This window comes from Orcinus orca, chromosome 3 (assembly GCF_937001465.1).
Source record: "Orcinus orca chromosome 3, mOrcOrc1.1, whole genome shotgun sequence".
NCBI lineage: Eukaryota > Metazoa > Chordata > Mammalia > Artiodactyla > Delphinidae > Orcinus > Orcinus orca.
The window spans coordinates 20,174,713-20,185,465 of NC_064561.1; the positions used below are offsets into that span (position 1 = coordinate 20,174,713).

At 60.7% G+C, this 10,753-nt stretch overlaps 1 protein-coding gene across 2 annotated transcripts in view; it reads right to left on the reverse strand.

Annotated features, from left to right (window-relative positions):
* UNC5A (unc-5 netrin receptor A) overlaps positions 1-10,242 on the reverse strand; it is a 62,712-nt gene extending 52,470 nt beyond the window's left edge. The window contains exon 1 of one of the 2 annotated variants that reach the window (XM_049707079.1): positions 9,967-10,242. In XM_049707079.1, the coding sequence (XP_049563036.1) occupies positions 9,967-10,036 (70 nt within the window). In that variant the 5' untranslated portion in view covers positions 10,037-10,242. The remainder of the gene's footprint in view (positions 1-9,966) is intronic. The other variant, XM_004284825.4, reaches the window with a different exon arrangement.
* Between the last annotated feature and the right edge of the window lie 511 nt (positions 10,243-10,753).

Genomic DNA, 10,753 nt, shown 5'->3' on the forward strand with positions numbered 1-10,753 from the left:
GTGGTGCACAGGCTTCTCATTGCGGTGGCTTCTCTTGTTGTGGAGCTCGGCTCTAGGCGCGCGGGCTTCGTAGTTGCAGCACTCAGGCTCAGTATTGTGGCTCGTGGGCTCTAGAGCGCAGGCTCAGTAGTTGTAGCATATGGGCTTAGTTGCTCCACAGCATGTAGGATCTTCCCAGACCAGGGCTCGAACCTGTGTCCCCTGTATTGGCAGGCGGATTCTTTTTTTTTTTTTTTTTTGGTGGTACACGGGCCTCTCACTGTTGTGGCCTCTCCCGTTGCGGAGCACAGGCTCCGCGGCCATGGCTCACGGGCCCAGCTGCTCCGTGGCATATGGGATCTTCCCGGACCGGGGCACGAACCCGTGTCCCCTGCACTGGCAGGCGGACTCTCAACCACTGCACCACCAGGCGGATTCTTAACCACTGTGCCACCAAGGAAGTCCGGCCAGCATTGTTTTCTAACACAGCCGATTAATTGGCTAATGTTGATCCAGGCTTGGGTCAGCCTCAGGCGGGGTCCTTGGTGCTAGTCAGCATTTTTATTAAATACTTGGGTAAACTGTACTGATGACATACTGGTTAAATCTGAGGATCATGTGCCCATCCCTTCTCCATGAACAAGAAGCTGTGAGTGGTGGCAAACAGCCTGGGTAACAGGACAGTGACATAGGTGGCTTGGGCCCAGCTAACCTGTGCAACCATAACCCCTGAAAGTGGGGACTGGCTCACTCATACAGCACTTGAATTGGACTAATGAGGAAAGACCAGGACATTTGTTGGATGGCTAAGGGAAGAGGGATTCTCTCTTTCTCCCTGGATTGGGCCTGCAAGGATGTAGCCCTGGTAACCCTGGCAGATACCTTGGTACTGTGAGGGGAAAGGCTGTTGGAGGGTGGCACCAACACCCCCCATCCCCTGCCAGAGCAGAGATGAGGGATGTATCCTGGTCACACTGTTCTCCCTGGATCCAACCATGCCTGAAGCCAGAGCTACCCCTGGCCTTTCAGTCACACATGGCAATAAATCTCTCTTTATTTTTTTTTTTTTGCTTAAGCCAGTTTGGGTTGGGTTTTTCAATATTTGCAACAGACACACTTAGTATCCTATGCTAGTCCACACCAGGGCATTGTGTCACAGTGGGATGCCCTGCTGGGACTGACATCCAGACACAGCTAACAAAGATGTTCGGGGTAGAGAAGGGGGCTTGGAACCTGCTACATGAGGAACACCTGAGTGGATGGGAGGTGCCTGGCCTGGCAAAGGGCAGATAGGGCCCTGTCTTAAATAACTGAAAAGAGAAAAGCTACCCTTGTGTGGCCCCAGAAGGAAAAGCCAAGAGCTATCTAGAGGAGCTTACTGGGAAGGATTCCACCTCCCATAAGAAAGTTGCTCTGAACAGCCCGAGCCACCTGAAGATGTGTGGCCCTGGAAAAGTTGGAAAGCCGACCCCCAGGGGGTTTTATAATCAAAATCCTGTGGCCTGGACATCCCAGCCCAGGATTAGAAAGTACCTGCACCCTGGTGGTGGGATGGTGTGAAGAGGCAGGATACAGGGGGGAAATGGGCTCTGGGAGATGAGGGGATTAGCCCAAGATCATGCCGAGGAGCAAGGTCCCCTGACTCTCTCCAGTGGGCTTTCAAGTCCATGGGACACCAGACAAGGTCCTGACAGTAAATGGACACATGGGGCTTGGTTCTGCTCCCCGCTGGTGTGGGTGGGGGAGGTGAGGCTGAGCAGTAACAAGGTCCCAGCTCTGCCACTTCTCTGAGCCTCAGTGTCCTCATCTAATAAACGGGACTAACCTCACCTACCTCCTGGGTTGTCCTGAGGTTCTTATCAGATGATGCAGGTAGCGCCCAGCACCGGCCACGGCTCCTACCATCACCAAGGTAATTAAGAATATAAGGAACGGCAGTTTCAGCCACCGAAGCCTCCTTTCCCCGCCGCAGGCTTCAATCCTCTTAGCAGAGGAGAATGAGTTTGGATGTCAAAGACCTGGGTTGGAACCCCAGGCTTGCTTACGATGCCCATGCGGGACCTCGGGAAGCCATGCCCTCCCATATCTGTAAAATGGGACGGACCACAGCGGCGCACTGGAAGCCTACAGAAGGTGCCCCAGAAATCTCCTCCTTTCCGCCGCGAGCTCAGCCTGGGAGTTGGAGCCGCTACATACACCAGACCGCCAGAGGGGCCCACCGCCCAGCTACGTCTCCGGGGTCTGAGGGAAGGCGGCGCCACTGGGGGCTGCAGCCGGGCGGGCGCGGGAACCGAGGAGCGGCGGAGGCCGCCGAGCCGCAGTGCCCGGAGGCTGGACGTCTGCTCTCCCGGCGGCAGCCGAGCGCTCAGCCAGCAACTTGTTAACAGGCCCCGAACAAAGAGCCGCTAATCCGGCGGGCGGCCGCGGGCGGGCTCGCGGGCGGAGGGATCCTGTCCCTCTTTCCGCGCGGCCGCCGAGTTTACTGTGTGCTCATTACCCGGCGCCGGGCGGGGGCGGGGGCGGGGGCGCGGCCGCGGGCCAGGACGCGCAGCGCCCCTTTTCCTTGGACGGCCCCGGGGCGCGCCCCTACCCAGAGCCCCGGCGGGCGGGCGCAGCGGCTAATTGCTAATCCCCTGGGCTCGGGCTCCCATGGGCTCGGGCACCTGCCGCCCCGCGGCTGCTCACGTGCTCCGCAGCTCGCCCGCAGGAGGCTTGCCTCTAGCCCGCGACCCCCACCCGCCAAGCTACCCGGACAACGTGGTGGGGAGTGGGGAAGGCTCCGGTCACGCCTGTCACGCCGGGACCATAATGAATCACTCCTACCTGCCAGTGCCTGGCATCCTTTTTTTTTTTTTCTTTTTTTGTTGGGGTCGGGGGCGAGAAGGGCTGGAAAGATGCAGATGTGGAAAAAGGCAGAAGCCCCTCAACTCCATCTGGTCTCTGCTCCAATAAGGAGGGGGTAGGGTCTAAATCGGGGTGTACCTCCCTGCAGGCTCTGAGCTGGACATGCTGGGGTGGGGCACGGGGAGTCCCACCTGCCACCCTGGCTGGGGAGGTGTACTGCAGAGGTGGGATACAGGGACCAGAGCTCCCTCTCCAAGGATCAATCTGGACTGACTCCCCCTCCCCAAACCTCAGCCATGTATTTGCCTGGAGCTCAAGGTGACCCTGAGCCTTCTAGAGGGACACAGCTCTGACATCCAGGCGTGCAGAGGGGCCTGAATCTGGGGGACTCACCCATCAGGGCACTGGCCCTTGGTGCTCTCACCATGGCCCACTCATAGGTGGGGAGTTCAGGGTCCCCTCCCCCATCTAAGCGGGACCTAAAATTTGCCCTTTGTGGCCTACTCTGGGGAGCAGCTGCCACTTAGGCCTCTCCTGATGGCTATGAATCACCCTGTCTCCAACTCAAACAGGGCTGGGATGGCGCAGCCAACAACCACACCTGGAGAGCAGGAGGGGCAGGGGACTTCTATATGCCCTGCCCCTGGGTGTCAAAGTGGGCAGAGAAAAGACACAAGGCCTGTCCCCCATCCCCAAATGGAGACCTCCCCTCAGGCCTATGCCCTTTTGCCTGGACCCCTAGCTGCACCCTCTCCCACAAAGAGGGCACCAAGGACTCCCCCACTCCCCATAGGAGAGGAGGGAACAGTGCCCTCTGCCATATCCCTCACCAGCAATTGCTAACATTTATTGAGTGCCTACTGTGTGCCAAGATTGGCATGCCATCAGTCTGCCTAATTCACACATCAACACTGAGTTAGGTCCTCTTATGACTATTTTAGAGACAAGGAAATAAAGAAGTACAGGGAGGAGCTGGATCCACAGCCAGGACGAGGGTGAGGCAGGGGGTGCCAAGGGTACAAAATGTAAGGAGGCACTCACCCTCAGGAGCTGACCCTGTACTAGCACGACTTAAATTTTGCACCCTAGGCCCCTCCCTTGCCTCACCCTAGTCGGAGCCCTGGTCCAAACCCTGACCCCAGAGCCTGCCAACTCAACCATCCTACCACCTTCTCCACGTGCCTGGGGTTCTGGCTCCCAGGGGACCAACGACTGCCTGCAGCATCTGACATCAGTCCCTGGGAAGAGGGTGGGCCTTAGGCACTGGCACTCTGACCTTCTGGGGGTCCTGAGAAGGCCTGTTTTTGCCACTGGGGGAGTTCACCAGCTAAAGCATGACCCTGCTTCCTTGCCTGGGCGCTGGGACTCACAACTCCCACCTCTGTCTCACAGTCACCTTCGGCCCTGCCGCAACAGCCACGTAGCTCCAAAGCAACACAGGCAGCTGCTGCCAGTGTGGTTGGTGGCTTTGGCAGGTGCTGGGCAGGTGTGAACAATTCCTGGGGGAACCTGCTGCTGAGTGCACAGTCCACCCCAGGCTCACAAGGCAGCCTCTCTGGGCACAGCCCCCAGTAGTCATCAAGCCCAACCCTTTAGTATACAAAGAGGAAAACAGCCCAGAGAGGTTAAGTGATTTGTCCAAGATCACACAGCAATCAAACAGCAGAGCCCGAACCAGAAGTGATTCCATCCAGGGCCCCCACCCCTGCTTTGCTGCCATGTTCTGTGTGTGAGAGCTAATCGTCAGCACATAGTTCCAGGACAAGCTGAGCCCAAATCATCATGTTCACAGAACCCCCAAACAAAGCTCTTTGCACTGCAGCAACCGGTGTCTGAATCAGGCCCTGCAGGGGTGATGTGTGTATAGATGGGGGGTGAGCAGGGTGCTTCTTCCAACTAGAAGCAATGATTCCTCCTGAGGGCTCCTGCCTGGGGCTGGAGCAACAAGAGGTGAAGCAGCTTATACAGAGACCATCTTCTCTCGTATATATGAGCTTGGGGCCTGATGCATCTTAAGACCCCACCCTGTCCTAACTCGTGTCCCTTCAGGTGCCAGGGAAAATGGAGGAAGGAGGCAAACGCATGCCTGCTCCATGTCGGGGTCCACCCTGGGTGCTCTATGTTGCCCATCAACTCGTAACTATAACCTCAGGAAGCAGACGTGACCCCATTCTACAAAGGTGGGAACAGGCTGGGGAGTAAAATTTACTCATCCTAGGTCAGGTGGCTTAGACTGAAACCGGGCCTGTCTGCCTCTTAAGCACTGCCCTTTCTACTAGACCTGACAGGAGGAGGGGGCCAAGCCTCCCCAGAAGGCAGGAGGACCCTTCAATGCCACTCTCATGGGAGCAGACAAGAGGAACGGAGGGCTGAGCCAGCAGAACTGACTGCAGGAAGCTGGGCGTCCATCTGGGTGGTGAGGATGGTCGGGGCCCAGGGGCTGGGCTCTGCTGGGGCTGAGCCTCAGGAGCTAGGAGCCCTGGGTAGGTGCCCACAGAGCCACCGGTCTTGGTGTCAAGTCCAGCCCTGAGGATGGGGGTGGGGCCCGAGGAAGGGCCACCCAGACAGACTGTCAGGGTCAGGATGGCTAATGCCACAGCTGGGTGCCCCTCAGCCCTACCTTCCAGGGGCTTCAGTCTGCAAGTCTGGGGGCCAGATGACATTACTTGCATGAGAAAACACCCACCTGGGAACATCTATGCCTGGGAGGGCTGGGGGTGGGCAGGGAGGTTCCTATTCTACATACATTGGCAAAGCTGTGTGAGGGACTCACACAGGCTCCCGTGAGCTGGTTTGCCATCCGTGTGTGGGGCGTCAGCTAGCTGGTCCCCGCCCTGGACAGGAGCCATCTCCAGCCTCCCTGGAGCAGGGCAGTCTGTGTACAGGCACAGGGATGAGGAGGGATGAGGAGGGCTGCGGAGGGGACAGAGCAAACTTCTCTCCTTCTCCCCAGCTACAAGAGCCCTCCCTGCCTATCCAGAGAACCCAAACTCAAGCAGAGAAAACAAAGAGAGAAAATAAGCATTTGACTGGCTGTGACTTGGAGCACACTGGGGGCTGAGAACCGGGTCGCAGTGCCGCAGACAGTGGCAATATGTGTGGGAAGCACTGGCGTGAATGAGGAGGTGGCTCGGGCCAGATGCCTCTGGCAGCTGCCCCAGGCCCCACGTGCCTTTCCAGGGCTGAAGAACCAGTACCTCTGTCCTGTAGCCCACTCAGAGCTCCTCAGTGTGCCGTGACCCCTGCATGGGTCTTAGGAGGAGCTGGGGAGGCCTCTTGGAGGGGGCTGGATTGAAGCTGGGGGCTGAGATAAGCAGAAAAGTGGGGACTGGAGGCAGCAGGGGGGCTTGGCCTGGATCTGGACAGAGCTGAGGATGTTGGGGTATAGGATGGGGAGCGTGGCTGGCTGGCTGGGGGGCACCAGGTTCTGCAAGGCAAGTACAGTATGTGGAAGCAAGAGCTTGTCTGGGGGTGTGGATGCCCAGCCCACCGGCAGTCAGAGCCAGGGAGGACGCCCAACCTGCCAACACATCAGCCCAGGGATGTGTGGTGATGCAGGTGTTTCCTAAGGGCTCCTGGGCTCAGGGTTCAGACTTTACCTGCTGGCACTGGGGTGCCACAGAAGGCTTTCTAGTGGGTTCTAGCCTGGGTAAAAGGGGCATTAGTCTAAGTGGAGGAGGCACAGGAGGGGGATGAGTGGGGGGTGGCCACTGCACTGGTCCAAGTGAGAAAGGTGAGGAAGAAAGGGCTGGGGGAGGAGGGGACAAAGGAGGAGAGGGACATGAGCAAAGTCACAAGTAGGGCTGAGCTGGAGGACTTGGTGACAGATTAGACATGAAGCGTGAAGGAGAAGATTAGAGCCAAGAGAGACTCTAAGGTTTCCAGCCCCAGGCTGGGGGAAAAAGGGGAGGGGGGACAGCAGGGCCCCTGGGAGGAGGGGACTGCAGGAGAGGGTTGGCCTGGAATAAGCAGGTCTGGGTACGTTCATGAGACAGTGCGCACGCCTGTGTGTGTGTGTGTGTGTGTGTGTGTGTGTGTGTATGTGTGTGTGCGTGTGTGCATCTGTGTATACATGTGTCTCTGGTGGCAGCCAAGCCCAGCACTGGGGCCTTTGCCTGGAAAAGTCCTCCAGCCCTGGCTGAGGGCAGCTTCTGCCTCTGAGACTTCATGGCTTGAGTCTGCAGCTCTGGGGCCCAGAGCAGCACGAGGCAGGATGAAGGGATATAAGACAGGGGGTCCTGGCCCCTGGCCGAGGCCAAAGTTGGCTGCTCAGGAACCAGGAACCAGGCCAGTCAGTGCCTCTGGGCTGGGGGGTCTGGTACCTGGATCAATGCCAATCTCAGGCTCCTAAGGGAAGCCCCTCCCAGCACAGGCAAGGAGAGGCAGGTGGGCCAGTCAGAGGGCCAGCCCTCTTCTGGGGTGCCTGGGGGGACCCCAAAGAGCAGACCCCCATCCCAAGGCAGGGTGAGTGAGAGCAGTGTATCTCTTAGCCTTGAAGAATTAAGACACCTTCCCAGCAACCAAGTGCTCCAGCCTGGGGGTGGGGGGTGGAAAGAGGGGTCCAGGATCAGCCCTGAAGGTGGGGGAGGGGCCTGAGGAAGCGGCTACTGGGACAGACTGTTGGGGTCAGGATGGGCAGTGCCACGAGTCAGTGATGCCCCTCGGCCCCACCTTCCAGGAGATCCAGCTCCCCGTGGGCCCCGCCCCCTCAGGAGTGCAGAGATCTGAGACAGGGAAACACAGGTGTGTGCAGCTCACAGGGGCGGGGAGGCAGGTGCCAGCTGTGTGACTGGGTATGAATGGGAAAAGCCTGTGAGACACATGGGTCCCTGTGTGCACGGGCACAGAGAGGGCCCACTCAGGTAAGTGTGCTGAAGGGACAGGCTTTTGTGTGATATCAGAAGACAGAGGGTGGGCACTTAGCCTGGAGAGCAGGAGGCTTCAGAAGTGCTGGCCCCCGGCGCCCCCTGCCGCCTGGCCAGCCTTCCCTCCCTCAGCCACTCACAGACACATTTCACTGGTTGCTGTTGCCAAGGAGCTAAATGGGCGGTGTGGGAGGAGCCGGGGTCAGCGCAGGGCCAGCCTGCTGGGCACATGTGCCCGGAGCCTGTGGGGGCCAGCAGTAAGGGGCCCCAGATGACAAGAAGGGCCCCATGCCCTTCAGCAGCCCCTCACATGGGCCTGAGAGTTGATGCCTAGAGGCAGGCTCTGCTCCAGGGCAGCCCTGTGGCACGGGTGCCCACTGGCCAGCTCCCTCGGCAACCTTACACGAGGCCCCAAAAGGTGCCTCGAGACCCAGGAATGCGGTTCCCCCACTCTACAGCCTCCCAAGGAATCCACACAGCACCCCCGGGGCTGCGGCACCCTGACTCACCAGTACCCATCACTGTCTCATTTACACACCCTCACCTGTGCCACTGCTCACAACCGCCACACACGTGCGGTAGGCCTACCGTCACACACGCTCATCTGGCCACACGCATACCAAGCCTGCACACACTGCCAACCCGCGTCATCGCCAGGGCACACATGGCAGCCCATGGCCCTCACACGTGCTCACGTGGGCAACGTGCAGATATGACCACACAGCCCTCTCGCAAGCATCTGACTCAGTAAACATGTCCCGGCCCCTACTGGGTATCTAGCAACACCTCCCTTGTGTGTGGAGCTCGAACACCCCCAGATCACCACAGTCAGTGGTGCAACCCGTACCCCTGAGCGATGCACACACTCCTAACACACACATGTGTGCAATATGAAGACGCACCCAGTGGTAGTGCAGCCTCCCAGCTCAGTCCGGATGAGGAGGGGAGGTCACGGGGCAGAGGGGTTTGGTAAAGTGAGGATTTGGTGGGGGGATGATGGGGTGATGGAAAGGGAGAGAGAGTGGATGGGATGAGGTGGAGGGAGGACTGAGGGGGACAGGATGCGGAGGGTGGCCAGGCAGTGGTGGATGCAGGATGCACTATGCAGAGACCCTTTAAGGAAACAGCCATCAGCCTCAATCATCAGGCTGGTTTCTGAGCTTTCACTCATTCATCTCCAGTCAGTCTGGCTTCCCATCTCAGGAAACCCAATGCTCCCTTCTGACACACCTGGGATTAACAATGGCCTGGCCAGGCTCAGCAGCACCCCCCTCCCCCCACCCCCAGGGTCTCAGGGCAGCAAGAATCAAGAATTGCTAGGGCAAACTCCATGCTCCCTTGATCACATGAATGACACCCTCCCCCCGCCCCCCCACCATACACATAGACACTCAGCTCTGCTAAGTGCACAGGGGTCAGGCACAGACCAGGAAGCCCCCCAAAACTCAGCCTAGGTGGAAGCTCAGGGACAGCAAACAAAGGATGCAGGGGAACTCCCCCCACCCCCAGGAGGTGGGCTGAAGGCTGAGTTATGGGGCAGGAGAGGGTGGCCAAAGGGACACGAAGGGAGGGAGAGGGTTGTTCAGAGAAAGGGAGGGGAGGACGCGGCAGTAGATCCACAGCATACACCTCTGGCCCCCACACACCAGGAATGCCAAGAGCCACAGCGCGGGTCAGGGGCCCTGGCGCTCTGACTGTGCCGGCTACAGGGGCTGGGGGGCTAGTGTATGCGCCTCCACGCCTGGGTGTGTGCGTGTGCGAGCGTGTGTGGCGAGGACAGAGGAGGACACTGTGTTCCGGACGTGGGCAGAGGCCAGGTGCCAAGCTGGGAATTGTGAGTAGCTGTTTGGGACAGATGCTGCCGGGAAGAGGTATCTTAACCCCCTTCCTCAATTTCCTGGGCACTTGGGATGTGGTCAAACCCCTCTAAACTGCTAACCGGCAAAGTCAGACTCCCCGGGGCGTTGATCTAAACCCCCGACCCTGCTCTGGGGCCGGGCAACCAGCAAACTTCCCCCGCCTGCAGGCGTGGGGTGTCTACACTCGCCAGCCCCACGCGCTGACAGCTGCTCCTGTACTTGGCAGAACCCAGGCTTCCGGGCAAGCGCGCGAGGAAGCTGCGCAGCAGCAAGAGGCGGCCCCCGCGTCCCGCCTCGCAAAGTTTGGCCCCCGGGGGCTCCCGGCCGGGTCCGGCAGCGCGGATCAGGGACCCCCAGAGCAGCGAGCGTTCGCGCGCACGGTCCCCCGCAAGCCTCCCCAGAGCGCGCGCATGACTCACCCGAGCCGCGGAGCCAGGCGGCGAGGACTATGCCCAGGAACGCTGGCCACAGGCCGGACCGGACGGCCATGGCCGCGGGCGGGCAGGCGGGTGGGCGGGCCGGGCGCGGGGCCCCGCGGACGAGAGGGCGCCTTTCAGCGCCTCAGCCCAGAGCCCCAGCTCCGGGCACCCCCGGGGCCCATTGCCAGCGGTCTGCGCTGCCTCCGGGCGGCCGGCTGCGGGGCGCACGCGGCGCGTGGGCTCCCCTGGGCAACAGGAGCGCAGCAATGCAGCCGGGGCGGAGCGCAGCGCCAGCCGCGCCGCGCACCGAGCCAGCCGCCGCGCTGAGCCCGCAGCCTGGGAGCCGGCCGGCGGGCGCCGCAAAATCCGGACTGGAGCACCGGAGCGGGGCGACAGCAGGGCGGGGCGGGGGAAGGAAGGAGGGGCCCCGCCGCCCTGCGCCGCGCGAGTGGGCCACCCTCCAGCTCCGGGGATCCCTCCCGGCGATGCCCGAGGCTCCCCCGGGGAGGGGCTGGGGTGGTGGGCGGGGAGGCCTCCCACCGCCCCACGCGATCTCCAGGGACCAGCCAGGAGTCTGAAACCCGGAGCGGATCGGTTCTCCGGATCCGGGCTCTCCCGGGCCCGCCAGCCGGCGCACAGGTGGCCCGGGAGGGGCCCAGGGCTGCGGCGACCCCGGCCCGGCGCCAGGCTGCAGACAGAGGCCCGGGGCAGGGGTGCCCGGGGTAGGTTCCGCTGCAGTTCTCCACCCCCAGCCCACCCCAGTCCCCGCCTCCCGGCCGCGCTCCGA